The 16,315-nt window shown below is 36.4% G+C and overlaps 1 protein-coding gene across 1 annotated transcript; it reads left to right on the top strand.

Moving 5' to 3' along the window:
- The first annotated feature begins 10,988 nt into the window (after positions 1–10,988).
- Positions 10,989–12,567, top strand: LOC125091591 (protein SET-like). Its single transcript, XM_047715221.1, has one exon. The coding sequence runs from the start codon at positions 11,004–11,006 to the stop codon at positions 11,871–11,873; it is 870 nt and encodes a 289-aa protein (XP_047571177.1). The 5' UTR covers positions 10,989–11,003; the 3' UTR covers positions 11,874–12,567.
- The last annotated feature ends 3,748 nt before the right edge of the window (positions 12,568–16,315 follow it).

Raw genomic sequence — 16,315 nt, 5'->3', positions numbered from 1 at the left:
GAGCTGAGAACATGGTTACCAAGAAAATAAACCTCAAGCAGATTAGATTACTTAAAAATACACACAAGAGGCTTGAAATCTTCAATTCCCTGGAAAAAGCAGGATATGTACTACCTTGGTCAACTACATATTAATCGAGTCAAGTAAAATGTGTCCTTTGATCTCAGCTAAAATTACTGTCCTTACTGTGAAATTTTTTGGGTATACTAGAATCATCTCAGCCACTGAAAAATCATACAGACATGTCAGGAAATTAATCTGAATATCATCAAAATCTTACAAAAATGAAAGGAACATCAAACATGTAATTTTATGCATTAAAACAGGAACTTGGAAAATAGATGTCATTTCCTAGGTATGCGGAGCACATTTCAGAGGTGGTCATGGAAAACAGAGAGGAAAGGGTTTGTAGATATTATTCCAGATGAGGTAAACAGAGAGGAAGACATGCCCAACTTTTGATATATCTTAGAATGGTGAAAGGGAAGGCAGGTTTTCTTCCCTTTTCTCATGTCTACCCCATAACATTAACCGAATTCTGTAATTTTGGAATTAAACCTTTCCTTAACTACAGACCAGTCACATCTCACTTCCTATACACACTTAGAACTACCTGTAAATAACAGATCTTCATGATGGCAACTGGAAGGCAATTAAAGACTTCCTTCTCCCACTTTATCATCAAAGGCATGGTGATTTGTTAAGGCATCAATGGTCATCAGATTCATGAAGGTCCTGCTAACCCAGCATGCCCTCCAGGTACCCTGAATCTGAAAAAGACAAGAAGGAAGAAAAGGTTTGAATGGCTCATAAGATACATCTTTAATCTGGTAAACAAGATTCATTGGATTTAGGGGATTAAAATCCACCCTTCCAAATGAACGAGATTGGAAAACAGTGGTCATTTCATGAATTCTGTATCGTAGTCATGTTTGGGATGATTCTTTTTCAGGAGTCCTAGAACAGCTGGATAGCAGACTTAGGACTTCTGCCCTTTTGTCTTGATTTTTAGGGAGTATTTGTTTATAGCCAAACTCAAAAGAACATACTGCTATACAGACACAAGACTCCTTTCAGTGCAACATCTCTGAGCAGACAACTTGAATCCCCCCATCAGAAAATAAGCATTCACCAAGGGACGGATGTTGCAGAAAAGAAGAGATGAGAAACTCAATCCACACTCAAGAGTTCAGGGAAGGTCACTCCAGGAAGATGATGAGGGAAAATGAAGCCACGTATTTGGGAACCAAATTAATACGTGAATCCGGAAAGCATGCAGGCTGACCACGAGATGAATGCATATCCTTCTTCCAACCAAATCATAGTTTATTCCTTCTCTTTCAGAAGGATTGCCTTTCTGAGTGCTGACTCCAAGGAAGCCTGCTCCCGGGTGGGTTGTCCCTGACAGGTATAAATGTTACCTTTTATCATCTATTGTCCACTGATGACAAAAGGAAACTAATTAAGCATAATTTCCAGGCTTTCAGAGTTAAGGTCTCCTCAGTGGCCTGAGAATTACTTGCAAGGTTTGGAATGGTGCCAACTGTGTGCTGGATCTGGGCAATGATCCTGCACTCATATAAATTCTAGAGTTAATGGTGAAATAATAGAGTCACAATTTGTGGGAAGCATATTTTTCTGTCCAGAGGAATGAAGTCCCTGCAGATGTGTAGTGAATGCATCAGTGTTTACCACTCTTACAAATTCTCCTAAAGCCTTCTCTTAAATCCACAAAGTCTCTCAAAGCATTTCAAGTTTGTGGCATTTTCTATTATTCTTAAACATGGTCTTTTCATGGCTTATTTACTGAAAGCCTCATTGTACCTTTCTGAAGAAATTTCTTGGCATGGTGTCGCAGTGATATCATTAGTTTCTCTGTATGAATAAATGCTCCAAAGATGGCTTCATTGCAGCCATATGCAAATATTCCCACTGTCCATTTCCCTGAACAGCAAAACTGACTTTATTTTTATTTACAGAATTTCTATTCTCACCATTCTAGAGAAGTCTTCCAGCTAAACAACTAGTATTGGACAATCACTTATTTACTCTCATTTTCTTATTGTAGAAAGCATACATTGTTGTTTTGTGGCCTGCACTGGAGGGGTCTTTATCTTGATCCCATTATGTGCCCAGGAACAGTACGTGTACTTGGCAGATGCCCAGATCAAATTTACTAGAGGAAATTCATGAATGGATTAATCTCATAGATACACTGCTTGTCTTATTGCTTGGATCTTAGGCTTGTGTCTACACACAGCAGAAGGACAATTTCAACAATTGTTCCAGTGAATACCTTTGGGAAACTTGTCAGCATGGAAGACCTAGAAATATGTCTTGTTCCAACTTTACTAGGACATAGATGATTCTTGCTGATTTTAGTTGCCAGGCATGCAGATGAAGCTTTGGAAACTAAATCTGACACTCGCTGTGTGAGCTTACAGCTAAAACGTGACCCCTGAAATTCTGTACTGTACTGATGAACAGAGGAAAGAGTTGTCATCACCACTTCCCCCAGAGCATTGATGTTTGCCTTATTGCTAGAGGGAAGTAGACTTTTTAAAAGTGTGTATTTGGTGCTCACTTGAGCAGGACATATCCTGAAAAGTACAGATTTGTAGGACACTCTGTTGTAACTGTTGCTTTACAGACAGGTAGTTTGTCTAGAAGTATTGCATGTGCATAATCCTCTTTATGAATTACAAATACTGGTCTCCATGCTTGAACAGTTTTATCTGCTTTGGCCCAATTAAATTTAGTAGGATAAATATTTGAGAGGGAGAGGTGTATGGTTTTATAGGTACATCTGTGAACACTGCTTCTTACTGAGGCACATTGTATACAAACTGCTTTTCATATTAAAAGCACTCAAAGTGCTTCCCTGAACCTTCATCAAATGGGTTAAATGACACTCCTTGTATTGAGACTTCCAGCATACTTTATAGAAGTTTACTGCCTAATGGTTTCTAAATAATGCATTTAACAGAAGTATGAGATAACCGTGTTGACTTCCTCAAAGAGTATCACATATTTAGATACAGCCAACCCAAAAGCCCCATACTCAGAAGACTATACTTAGATACCAGCTGTTTGTTTGGATTTCTAATTCATAGTTACTCATTGAATGGGTTTTTGCAACAGGAGATGGAAGAGGATTTTTGTTTGCTTATATATTATCTGTACATAAGTGTTTCTCTTAGCAATGAGGGAGTTAGATTAATTCCTTTCAATAATCATGAAACTTTTTTTTACTACACTTGTGTGATTTTGCCCTTTTTTTCTGCTCATAAAATGAACATTATTTCACAAGTATTACAAAGGCTTAATATTACATTTTAATATCATGAAATGGGGCATTTTTTAAGCATTTCCATGTATTTGTACATTCTACAACTAGGCTCTTGGAATTCCCTGCCTATTAGAGCACTGGAGTTTCAGTGTCTTAGGGGAAGGGTAGATACTCCTTCAGGAAAACTCCTGTCATTTCTCAGCATGAAGGGTCAAATTAAATTTTTATTTGCATTTCTAGGAAAACAATAGGCTTGAAAATCAGACTTTGGAGAGAGGGAGACATTTTCATTCATTTCCTTAGTATATCAAAGATGGAAACATGGAAAACTCCCGGTTGATATTTCCGAGGTTCACCAATACCCTGCTGAGCACCTTGTAGTTAGTGAAGCTATGCATCTACAGTTGGCTAATGGGCCAGGAGAAGAAGTATTAAGTTGTCTTATAAAGCCCAGCATTCAAGGGGCATCTGGATGACTCCACCAATTAAACATTTGACTCTTGATTTTGGCTCAAGTTATTATCTCAGGGTTGTGAGATCGAGCCCTGTGTTGGGATCCATGCAGGGCATGGAGCCTGCTCAGGATTCTCTCTCTCCCTCTCTCTCTGCCCCATCACTCCCTAAAAAAATGTTAAAAAAAAAAAAAGTAAAACTCTATATTCAAAAAACAAATAATCCCGGCGCACCTGGGTGTTGCAGTTAGTTAGGCATCTGACTCTTGGTTTCAGCTCAGGTCGTGATCTCAGAGTCACAAGATCAAGGCATCATGCTCAGCACAGGGTCTGCTTGGGACTCTCTCTCCCTCTCCTTCCGCCTCTACCACTTGTGCTCTCTCTCTCTCTGGAATAAATAAATCTTAAAAAAATAATAATCCAGTGAAAAATGGGGCAGAAGACACGAATAGACTTTTTTTTTCCCAAAGAAAACATAGATGGCCAACAGGCACATGAAAAGATGCTCAACATCACTAATCATCAGGGAAATATAAATCAAAACTACAATGAGATATCACCTCACACCAGTCAGAATGGCTGAACTTAATAACACAAGAAACAACAAGTGTTGGCGAGGATGTGGAAAAAGGGGAACCCTCTTGTACTATTGGTGTCCATTGACTGATGAATGGATAAAAAAGAAGTGGTGTATATATATGCAACAGAATATTACTCAGCCATAAAAAAGAACAAAATCCTGCCATTCGCAATGATGTGTATGGAGGTAGACAGTATTATGCTAAGCAAAATAAATCTGTCAAAGTAAGACATATATGTTAGGATTTCACTCGTCTGTGGAATTTAAGAAACAAAACAAATGAACGTAAGGGAGAATAAAGAGGAAAACAAAGAAACAGACTCTTAACTATAGAGAAAAATCTGATGGTTACCAGCAGGGGATATGGGTGTGGGGATGGGTGACAGAGGTGGTGGGGATTAAGGACGGCACTTGTGATAAGCACCGGGTGATGTATGGAAGTGTTGAATCACTATATTGTACACCTGAAACTAATATTACACTATAGGTTAACTAACTGGAATTTAAATAAAAACTTGAAAAAAAAGAAATAATTACTTGTCTGTTCTGGACAGACATTGAAATACCTCTGTTCAACTTTCCCTTTCAGTGATGAGCCTGGATGGGACATTAAAATTGAGGAACTGCAAGACTGAAGCAGCCTGCACTGCTGAGTCATCTCACACAAGACAGTTGCACTGATAGGTCACCTGACCTACAATAGGCTCTATATGTTCAAGAAATAAATTTCACATGCTAATTTATCAAAACTCGGGATTATTTATTACTACATCATAACTCAATCCTATTTTGATTACAACAGCTGTGGATCATTGTATTTTCTTCCATGAGGTTGAGAAAATACTTCTTTGGCTGTATGAAGGCCAGGCTATGTGTTTTATTACTCCAGAATAAAAGGAAGGAAAGGCACTGAACCATCTCCTCTGAATGGATGGATTATAGGACAAAACAGGGGGATGAAGCAAGATCAAGCTCTGCAGGCATGGATGAGGGCTTTTGTTTTACCATCTCTTAGTTTCTGTAATCATAGAGCAGGAATATGAATGTTTAGATTCTTCCAAAGTTGTCTCCTTTGTCAATATTGTTTCCTATATCTCATCGTATGTGTAAGATTTTGTCATTCAATGATTTAAGTTTACTCTTCCCTGGCCCTAGAGTTTTTACTGTTGGCCTTACAGTCCTCTTTAACTCCCCTTGCACTCTTTGAGATTACAAACCCTCATTAATATTCATTTTAGGGGCACCTGGGTGGCTCAGTGGGTTAAGCCTCCGCCTTCAGCTCAGGTCATGATCTCAGGGTCCTAGGATGGAGCCCCACATCGGGCTCTCTGCTCAGTGGGGAGACTGCTTCCCCTTCTCTCTGCCCACCTCTCTGCATACTTGTAATCTCTCTCTCTCTGTCAAATAAATAAATAAAAATCTTTAAAAAAATATTCATTTTAGATTCAGGATCCAGTGGAATAGAAACATTGCCTTCCAAAACTGGCTTCAAAAGATGATTTACAGGGTAAAGCACAGTGTATGTCCACACTTCCTGATTACTGAGATCAGTCATTCTACTTTCTCTGTAAGCTTCAGTGTCTCTGACCAAGAAAACAATTTCCATTTTTCTTTCCTCCGAATGTATTTGCAAAATTTTCTACTAACCAGGACATTCCATTGCATTCTTAATATTCCCAGTGTTTCCTGGACAAGAATTGCTTCTCTTTTATTATGATGCTTTTGCACAATGTCTTCCAAGTGCTATTTTCTAAACAGCATTTGATTTGGCTTTTACTACTTTGTTGATGTGTTTATAAGCACATGCTTACAGTTTGCTCGATATGGGTATCTAAGCTAACTTCTGATTAAGCTTGTTATTCCCATCTACATCTTACAAAAGCCAAAGCTTTGCTTCCTCCAATTATAGGTTCACTTATTTAACCATTTGTCATACATCTTCTTTACTTATCACCAAACAAGCCTGCAGTAAATTTGGTAGTAATTACTCTATTCTGAATTGCCGTAACAAACCTTTTGATCTCATTTAATATGTTTTATTTTAGCTATAAATTACATATGACTTAACATAATCTTGTATAAATTAGTGCAGAGAAATATTGTTATGGATTTGCTTCTCCCTACTTTCATTTTCAGAAGGTAATTTTATTCCTAATAGTTAATTAATGAAATTAAACACCTGTTGCTGTTAATTAATATATGGTTGGTGTGGATGTGGCTGAGAAGATCTGAAAAATACTCAAGTCCAGAAGACTGGAGTGTCTCTTCAGGGAAGCAAGACTAGAACATTTTTTGTAACACAGAAAGTTGAATTGTAACCAACTCCATTATACCCCATCTGAATAGATGGGAGAAAGTGGACCTAGCCAGGAGTCATAAAAAAAGATGTCCAAAGAGGGAGACACACTGGACCTGAGGGACATCTTCATATTACAGTCAACAAATAGACTCTGATGCACTATGATTGCCTGCCCCACTACAATAGATTTATCCATGGCCAGAACTATCCATCTCCTTCAGCTCTAACTTCATGCTGATCACACAACTTTTAAATTATTATTTTAGCTTCTCAGAGACCTTGATACAAAGTAGGAAATGCACTGGACCACAGAGATGAGTGTTTGAGTTATGGATAAAGTGACCATATGTCCTGTTTTGTCCTGGACAGTTACAGTTTATACCTCTTGTCCCAGCCTAATTATTAACAGTTCCCTTTTTTCAATCTTAAAAGTGTCATAGTTTAGATAATAAATTATGTGGTCACTCTAGTTTATGGGTTATCCTTTAGCAATGAATTTACTTGAATACAATTTATACACCAGCGTCTTATAAGTCTGGTTAGTTATAGTCTGTCCCAAAGACCCTGATCAATACAGAGTAGACTGACAAATTAATTAGCTAAATCTGCAAATATGAGCAACAGACTCCAGACTCTGGGATTCTGCCCAGATGGTGCCACCTTTTCAAATACTGTATGATCTCTCCTTGGACATCTCTACTTGATTTCTCAGTTTCCTACATGTGAGATTATGGCAGCCTTGCTCATCGATTTTTCTTCAAAGTTACACTTAACTTTCTAGGCATTTACCAGCTCTTAAATAGTTGTAAGAGATTTTTTTTTAATGATTTTATTTATTTGAGAGAGAGTGAGCAAGAGAGAGAGCATGGGGGGAGGAGCAAAGGGAAAGGGAGAAACAGACACTCTGCTGAGTAGGGAGCGCAATGTGGAGCTCAATCCCACGACCCTGGGATCATGACCTGAGCTGAAGGCAGACGCTTAACCAACTAAGCCACCCAGGCGCCCCATAAGAGATTTTAAAATGTGAAAAAGTTTTCAAATTAATTGCAGCTCTTGTGAAGGGTGTCAAGGATGTTTGGAATCACTAGGAACAGGATACTGAGTTTGTGTAGGATGCTTGGAGAATGAAGAATATTAGTATTTCAACTCCAGGAAGTGTCACATAGTTGATGGCAACAGTGAGAATAGAATGTGCAGCTGGCAACAACTATGTAACTGCTGAGAAAGATGACAATCCCCTAAAAATGGTTGTCCCATCATTGAATACTTTGGTTGCCTTAGGTAGAGACTGTTGTCCTGATGATACCTAGGAATTACCCTTGTAGAACTCACAGAGATTCATTTATCTGGCAATGCCCAAGCATAAGCAGGACCGAGACCCAAGCAGGAGCTGTGCCCTGGTCAGCCTGTGGTATATCTGTTGTCCACTGTCACTGATTGTTATGATGTTTTTTGCTTTGTGAGTGGATATGAATGATAAACTAATATTTTTGGTTATTAGTGTGTAGATGTTTCCTTGAGGGGCTTTTCACAATCAGTCATAATGCTGAATAAAATAAAACTGCTATAAATCTATCACTTAAGATATGTAATGGTGAAACTACAAACTCATTGTAGAAGACATTTTTAAAGTTGTGACTGTCTATTCTCAGGGAAGAGGGTAGGGGAAAGGGGAATGAGATATCATTCTGTGTATCAGGAATTATTGTCTCAGGCATCTTTCAAGTCATAAAAATAGTGGTCATTTTCTCTCTCTGTGTGTGACTGGAACGTAAAAAACAAAACACATGAACATGAAAACAATAAAACAAACAGACCCTCAAATACAGAGAACAAACTGGTGGTTGCCAGAAGGGCGGGGATTGGGGCAATGGGCAAAATGGATGAAGGAAATTAAGAGATACAAATTTTAGTTATAAAATAAGTAAGTCACGGAGATGAAAAGCACAGCATAGGGAATATAGTTAATAATATTGTAATAAAGTTACACTGGTGACAAATGGTGACTACTCTTACTGCAGTGAGCACTGAGTAATATACAGGATTGCTGAATCACTATATTGCACACCTGAAACTAATATAACATTGTATGTCAATTATACTTCAATAATAAAAAATGGCCAACATTTGTTTATATGTGAGATGGAGTTATTCTTTTAATTGTTAGAATTTTCTGGTTTTGTGTATCTAGTATACCTAGAATTACTTAAGACTACATATTTAAAGTAAATCCATTAAATTCAAAGCTACATGAAGGCTTTTCTTCAGAATATTCTCAAATGTAAATGGAATATTTCTTTCCTTTTTTAACTACAGTGTAATGATTCTTCTTATGCACTAGAAACATGATGATAATGATGATGATCATGATCGTGACCAATGATTTCAGATAATGAGAGGATGGGAAATGGTCAGTCATTTATGCAGAGATGAAATAAGTCTGAATCTCCTCACTCCTCAAGTAAACCTGCTGATTTTATTCTATTTCATAGTAACAAACTGGACTCTAACCCCATGTCTATGATCATACAAATGCATGCTATTAATCATAAGAAACCAGGCAATGAATGGCACTATGAAGTTAAAATATTCTTCTGTAGGTATGACAAATACATATATTACATACAACCTAGAATTCATTTAATAGTTTGTCTGTATTTTCTGTTTCCCTTTGTTCATTTCCTTTTATCTATTTCATTTTTATCTGACTGAATTATTAAAATCTGGAAAACTGAGTCTAACTAATATAAGCTTAATCAGTAAGTCAAATCAATAGTGATGGTTCCTGTTGGTGTCAGAGATCCTATTTATTTGGAAGTTCGACTCTTATATTAATCCTTGGATTTATTCTTTTCTGAAAAAGCAAATGATTTTTATTTTTAGCCCAAATCAACTTTAAAATTCCTTTTTCATGAAGTAACTTTTATTTTTGATTTAAAAAGTAATATCGACCCATGGCAAAATATTAAACATGAAAAACATCTATGATTAAGGAAGTGAAACTACTTCTACGACAAGTATAGAGAGATGTAGTTGGTTAGTCCTTATATCCAGAAATCTCAAGAGACTTTAAAATTACTAAAATGAATTTAAAATAATTGGTGAAAGCCTAGATAAAATACATATATATACAATAATCAGTATCTTCTATCTATGTTGGCAGTAACCATTTCAATATGGAAATTGTCTAGTAATACATTTAACTAGAAAGATATAGAAACCACGGGAAGAAATCTATAAAATCATATTGAAGAATGTAAAAGAACACAGAAAAGGAAGACACAATGTATTCATACAATATACAAATGTAAATAATCGCTTAATGATGATTATTATTGAAATTCTAATTACTAGTGTTTCTATATGACTATGATAAAAAAGCTATTTTACAAGTTACCTGGAAGAATAATAGCCAAAAATTGCTCAAACGAATTATGAAAAGTAAAAATAGTGGCTGGGGGTGGTGAAAGGCTGGCTCAGTCAGTAGAACATGTGACTTTTGATCTTGGTGTTGTGAGCTGGAGCCCCACATTGGGTGTAAAGATTGCTTAAAAATAAAATCTTAGGGGCCCCTGGGTGGCTCAGTGGGTCAAGCCTCTGCCTTTGGCTCAGGTCATGATCTCACGGTCCTGGGATCGAGCCCCGCATCGGGCTCTCTGCTCAGCAGTAAACCTGCTTCCCCCTCTCTCTGCCTGCCTCTCTGCCTGCTTGTGATCTCTCTCTCTCTCTGTCAAATAAATAAATAAAATCTTAAAAATAAATAAATAAAATCTTTAAAAAAAAAAGTAGTGGCTAGGGAACTCCACTTACCAGATATCTATAAAGCTACTATATTGAAAATCATGTTGAAATGAGACAGGAATAAACAAACAGAGTAGTGAAATAGAATTAAAAGTTCAGAGATGGAGCCAAATGAAGTTGTGAAGGCTTTATATTTGATAAAGGTTTTATTCCAACTTAGTAGAATAAGGAGAATTTATCTGAGTAAAGGTGTTTGCACAACTGACTTTCCATCTGGAGTGAAAAGGCTAGATCCTAACCTCACACCATATATAAAAATTAATTCCAAATGAATTCAGAATTTAAATTTAAAGAATAAAAATATTAAAATTGGAAGAATATTTGCATAATTTTATAGTGGAAGAGAATTATTATCCTAAAGAACACAGGAATTTAGAAATCATAGTGGAAAAAAACCCCAAGAATTTAAAGACATTATAAAACAAAAATCAAAAAGTATGGCAAAATACACTGTAAATGCACCCTAGAAAATGCAAATTAAACCCAAAATTAAATCTAATTTCACTCATCAGAATGTCAAAACAGAGCAATCAGAGCTTCCAGACGTGCCTCTCTCCCGGTTTCCTGGAGTTTCCTTGCAGCATGGCCCCCAAACGCCAGTCTTCGCTCCCGCCTCAAACGAAGAAACCGAGACTGCCTCCTGCCCCCAAGTCAGGGCAGACGTCAACATCTCAGCACTTGCATAAGGGAGAAAAAGAACAGCAAGAAGCAATTGAACATATTGATGAAGTACAAAATGAAATAGACAGACTTAATGAACAAGCCAGTGAGGAGATTTTGAAAGTAGAACAGAAATATAACAAACTCCGCCAACCATTTTTTCAGAAGAGGTCGGAATTGATCGCCAAAATCCCCAATTTTTGGGTAACAACATTTGTCAACCATCCACAAGTGTCTGCACTGCTTGGGGAGGAGGATGAAGAGGCGCTGCATTATTTGACAAGAGTTGAAGTGACAGAATTTGAAGATATTAAATCAGGTTACAGAATAGATTTTTATTTTGATGAAAACTCTTACTTCGAAAATAAAGTTCTCTCCAAAGAATTTCATCTGAATGAGAGTGGTGATCCATCTTCAAAGTCCACTGAAATCAAATGGAAATCTGGAAAGGATTTGACGAAACGTTCAAGTCAAACACAGAATAAAGCCAGCAGGAAGAGACAGCATGAGGAACCAGAGAGCTTCTTCACCTGGTTTACTGACCATTCTGATGCAGGTGCAGATGAGTTAGGAGAGGTCATCAAAGATGATATTTGGCCAAATCCATTACAGTACTACTTGGTTCCCGATATGGATGATGAAGAAGGGGAAGGAGAAGAGGATGATGATGATGATGAAGAAGAAGAAGGATTGGAAGATATTGATGAAGAAGGAGATGAGGATGAAGGTGAAGAAGATGAAGATGATGATGAGGGGGAGGAAGGAGAGGAGGATGAAGGAGAAGATGACTAATGGAACACTGATGGATTCCAACCTTCCTTTTTTAATTTTCTTCAGTCCCTGGGAGCAAGTTGCCGTCTTTTTTTTTTTTTCCTTTTTCTTTTTCTTTTCTCCTCTCGTGCTCATTCGCCCTGTTTTTTGAAGTCTCCTTTTTCTCTCCCTTTATACCATGGTTCTCAGCTTATTTTGGGGGGAAATACCTTGAGCAGAATACAGTGGGAAAAGAATCTCTACCCCTTTTTGTTCCAAATTCATTTTTGTCCCTTCCTGTCTCAACAAAAACAAAAACTTTATGGAATCAACACCACCGTGCTCTGTGGGAAAAAAGAAAAACCTTCTGCTCCCTTAGCTCTGCTGGAAGCTGGAGGGTGCTAGGCCCCTGTGTAGTAGTGCATAGAATTCTAGCTTTTTTCCTCCTTTCTCTGTATATTGGGCTCAGAGATTACACTGTGTCTCTATGTGAATATGGACAGTTAGCATTTACCAACATGTACCTGTCTACTTTCTCTTGTTTAAAAAAAAGAAAAAAAAACTTAAAAAAATGGGGTTATAGAAGGTCAGCAAAGGGTGGGTTTGAGATGTTTGGGTGGGTTAAGTGGGCATTTTGACAACATGGCTTCTCCTTTGGCATGTTTAATTGTGATGTTTAACGGACATCCTTGCAGTTTAAGATGACACTTTTAAAATAAAACTCTCTCCTAATGATGACTCGAGCCCTGCCACTCGATGGGAGAATCAGCAGAACTTGTAGGATCTTATTTGGAATTGACATTCTCTCTTGTAATTTTGTTCCTGTTTATTTTTAAATTTTCTTTTTGTTTCACTGGAAAGGAAAGATGATGCTCAGTTTTAAACGTTAAAAGTGTACAAGTTGCTTTGTTACAATAAAACTAAATGTGTACAAAAAAAAAAAAAAAAAAAAAGAATGTCAAAACAACGACTTAGGTCTTTAAACATAAAATAGTGTCTTATGGATGTGGGAATTGCTACAACAATTTCGGAAACTAATCTGTCAATATCTATTTAAGTTTTTTTTTTTTAATGTACATATCCCTGACTTAGCAATCCTGAACTTTCAGAATTTATTCTACGGAAGTAAAGCAAAAGTTTGCGTTAGGTACACACATACACATACACGTGTTAATATACATTATATATATATATATAATACACATAATACACATATACATAATATACATATACATACATATACATACATATATATGTATATATATAATATACATTATATTAACATGTGTATGTGTGTGTGTGTGTGGTTTCCTGCACTAAGCTTGTGGTAGTGAAAAACCTACGAAGAACTGGAATGTCCACAATATTGAATAGTTGAATGAACTGTAGCAGTATACCCATGCTATGATCGATCATCAATTTTATGTCCACTTGACTAGGCCATGGGATCCGCAGATATTTGCTCAAATATTCAGGGTATATCTGTGAGGATGATCCTAAATGAGATTAACATTAGTCAATAAACTTTAACTAAAGCAGATTGCTCTTCCTAATATGGATGGACCTTATCCAATTATTGAAGGCCTGAATAGAACAAAAAGGCTTGGTGAGAGGGAACTCCTCCTGCCTGACCCTGACTGCCTTTGAACTGGGACATAGATTCTTTCTTGACTTTAGGCCATACTGAAACACTGGCTTTTCCTGTGTTTAAAACCTGTAGCGGGTTTGAAACGTACACTCAGACTGGAACTTATACCATCAGCTCTCTGGGAGCTTAGGCCTTAAGACATAGAGCAGAGCTACATTATTGGCTCTTCTGGGTTTCCAACTTGACAAATGCAGACCTTGAAACATGTCAGCCTCCATAATTGTATGAGCCAATTCCTTATAATAAGATCTCTTTATACACACACACACACAAACACACACACACATATACTACTGGTTCTGTTTCTCTGAAGAACGCTGACTAATATGCACACTAGGGGATATTATGCAGCTACCAAAAAAGAATGAGATGGGGCCATATTTACTGACTTGAAGGATGCCCCTGAGCTGTAATATAATGCACATGGTATGATTCCATCAGTGTTAAAACAAATAAAAAATGAAAACTATGCATTTACACATATACAGATGCACATGTACATGCTTATATTTGAGTGGACAGGATAATAAAAGTGAATAGACTCACAACAGGCTGTGTACATTAGTTTCCAGGCTCAAAAAGCAGGAGAATGGAGGGAGAGGAGAGATTACTAAATGTTTACTTATGTTATGCTGATTTTGCAATTTTTAAAGTCTTTTTGTGATAAAATTCTCATAACATAAAATTCACTATTTTAAACATTTAAAACTGTATAATTCAGTGATTTTTAGCACATTCACAAATTTGTGGAACTATCACCAGTACTTAAGTCTAAAAATTTATGGCTCCACAGAATAAAACGTTGAGATGCCTCCCAATTCAACATCCCCTCTATCCCCTGGAAACCAAGGATCAACTTTGTCTGAATGGATTTGCTTATTCCAGACATTTAATATGAATGGATTACAATACATGGCCATTTGTGCCTGGCACCTCTCACTTAATATGATGTTTTTAGGGTCTATCCATATTGGAACATGTTTCAGTACATCATTTTTATTTATGGCCAAATAATATTCCATTGTATGGATATACCAAATTTTGTTCATGTAGTCATCAGTCGATGGACACTTGGATTGCCTTCTCTTTTTGGCTATGAATATTCTTGTACATGTGTATACATGCACAAATGTGTGCATACTTATATAGCATATACTCACATATATGTATATACATGCACAAATAATTTTTTCAAGTATGAAGATAAAGAGTGTTTTGGACATTCAAGGAGTTAGAAAGTTTGCTGTTCAAAAAACTTCTTTAAAGAGATTTACTCTATCTCTACCTTTTCTTGAGATCAATATCTTCCTTGTCTGAGATTTATTTTTCATATTGCCAAGGACACTGGCAAAATTTTACTCCTGTTTAAATATTTGCTGATGCATTATGTCACAAAATTTAATATTAAGTCTAGATTGAAAACTCCAAAGAATCTCAACTGAATATGAGAAGTGTGTGTGTTTGTTTGTGTGTGTGTGTGTGTGTGTGTGTGTGTGTGTTTTGAGAGGGTATATGGAGGGGAGAAAGTGAAAGTATGCTAAGATTTTGTCATATATAGATAGAAGTCACAGCTAATAATTAACTATGCATGTTCATATTTAAATATAAAATAATATACATAAAGTTAAATTTAGACATATTTTTATGTTCATTAAAATTTCATTTGAAATATAGAAAAAGGATGTTTTGGGGGGAACAATGAACAAAGAGAAGTTGACAACTCAATAAAATGCAGGAAAGAATCAATTAAAAGCTAAAATACGCTAAATACAAATTAACATGAAAGTTGGGAAATGGAGAATATAAACTGATTGGAAAAAGATGTGCAAACATATAAATCCTCATACCAAATGTGGACAGACTTATTTCCCCAATAAATGAAGACAGACCCTCTGACTGTGGAAAATGAGAAAGGTTTTTTATTTCTATGTTTTGGCAATTGAGTTCTTCTTTCCTGAATGCTTATTGCTTTGCATCATAATTCCTAAACTAAATTATTAGCTAAACCACATAATCCTCCACATTTATATATGCCAAGAATAAATTCAATAAACATAGGGGTGCCTATATCTTTTCAAATTACTTTTCATTTTCTTTGGGTAAATACCCAGTAGATCAATTACTGGATCACATGGTAATTCTATTTTTAATTTTTTGAGGACCATCCATATTGTGTTCCATAGTGGCTGCACCAGTTTGCCTTCCTACTAACAGTGCATGAGGATTCCTTTATCTCCACATCCTTGCCAGCACTTGGTATTTCTTATGTTTTTGATTTTAGCCATTCCAACAGGTATTAAGTAATATATCATTGTGGTTTTAATTTGCTTTTCCCTGATGATTAATGATATTGAGCATCATAACATAGGCCTGTTGTCCATCTGCATGTCTTTTTTGGAAAAATGTCTATTCAGGTTCTCTGTCCATTTTTAATCAGATTATTTGGGGTTTTTTGGTGTCCAGTTATATAAATTCTTTATATACTTTGAATATTAACTCCTTTTTGGACATACCAATTACAAATATCTTCTCTGATTCAGTTGCCTGTTTGGTTGATGATTTCCTTTTGTTGTGCAAAAGCTTTTTATTTTGCTGTAGTCCCAATAGTTTAATTTTGCTCTTGTTTCCTTTGCCTGAGATGTATTTAGAAAAATGTTTCTATGGCCGATGTCAGAGAAATTACTGCCCCTGACTACTTCTAGGAATTTTATGGCTTTGTGTCTCATATTTAGGTCCTCTATGTTTACTGTAACATTATTTACAATAGCCGTGATATGGAATCAACCCCAATGTCCACAGATAGATGAATGGATAAAGAAGATGTGATATAGATATA

This window comes from Lutra lutra, chromosome X (assembly GCF_902655055.1).
Source record: "Lutra lutra chromosome X, mLutLut1.2, whole genome shotgun sequence".
NCBI classification, from domain to species: Eukaryota; Metazoa; Chordata; class Mammalia; order Carnivora; family Mustelidae; genus Lutra; species Lutra lutra.
Note: the sequence above shows the minus strand (reverse complement) of the source record. Positions and strands in the feature narration are given on the sequence as shown.

What these genes read in the sequence shown, in the direction of transcription:
- LOC125091591 (XM_047715221.1), top strand. Translation starts at nt 11,004, where the DNA reads ATGGCCCCCAAACGCCAGTCTTCGCTCCCGCCTCAAACGAAGAAACCG.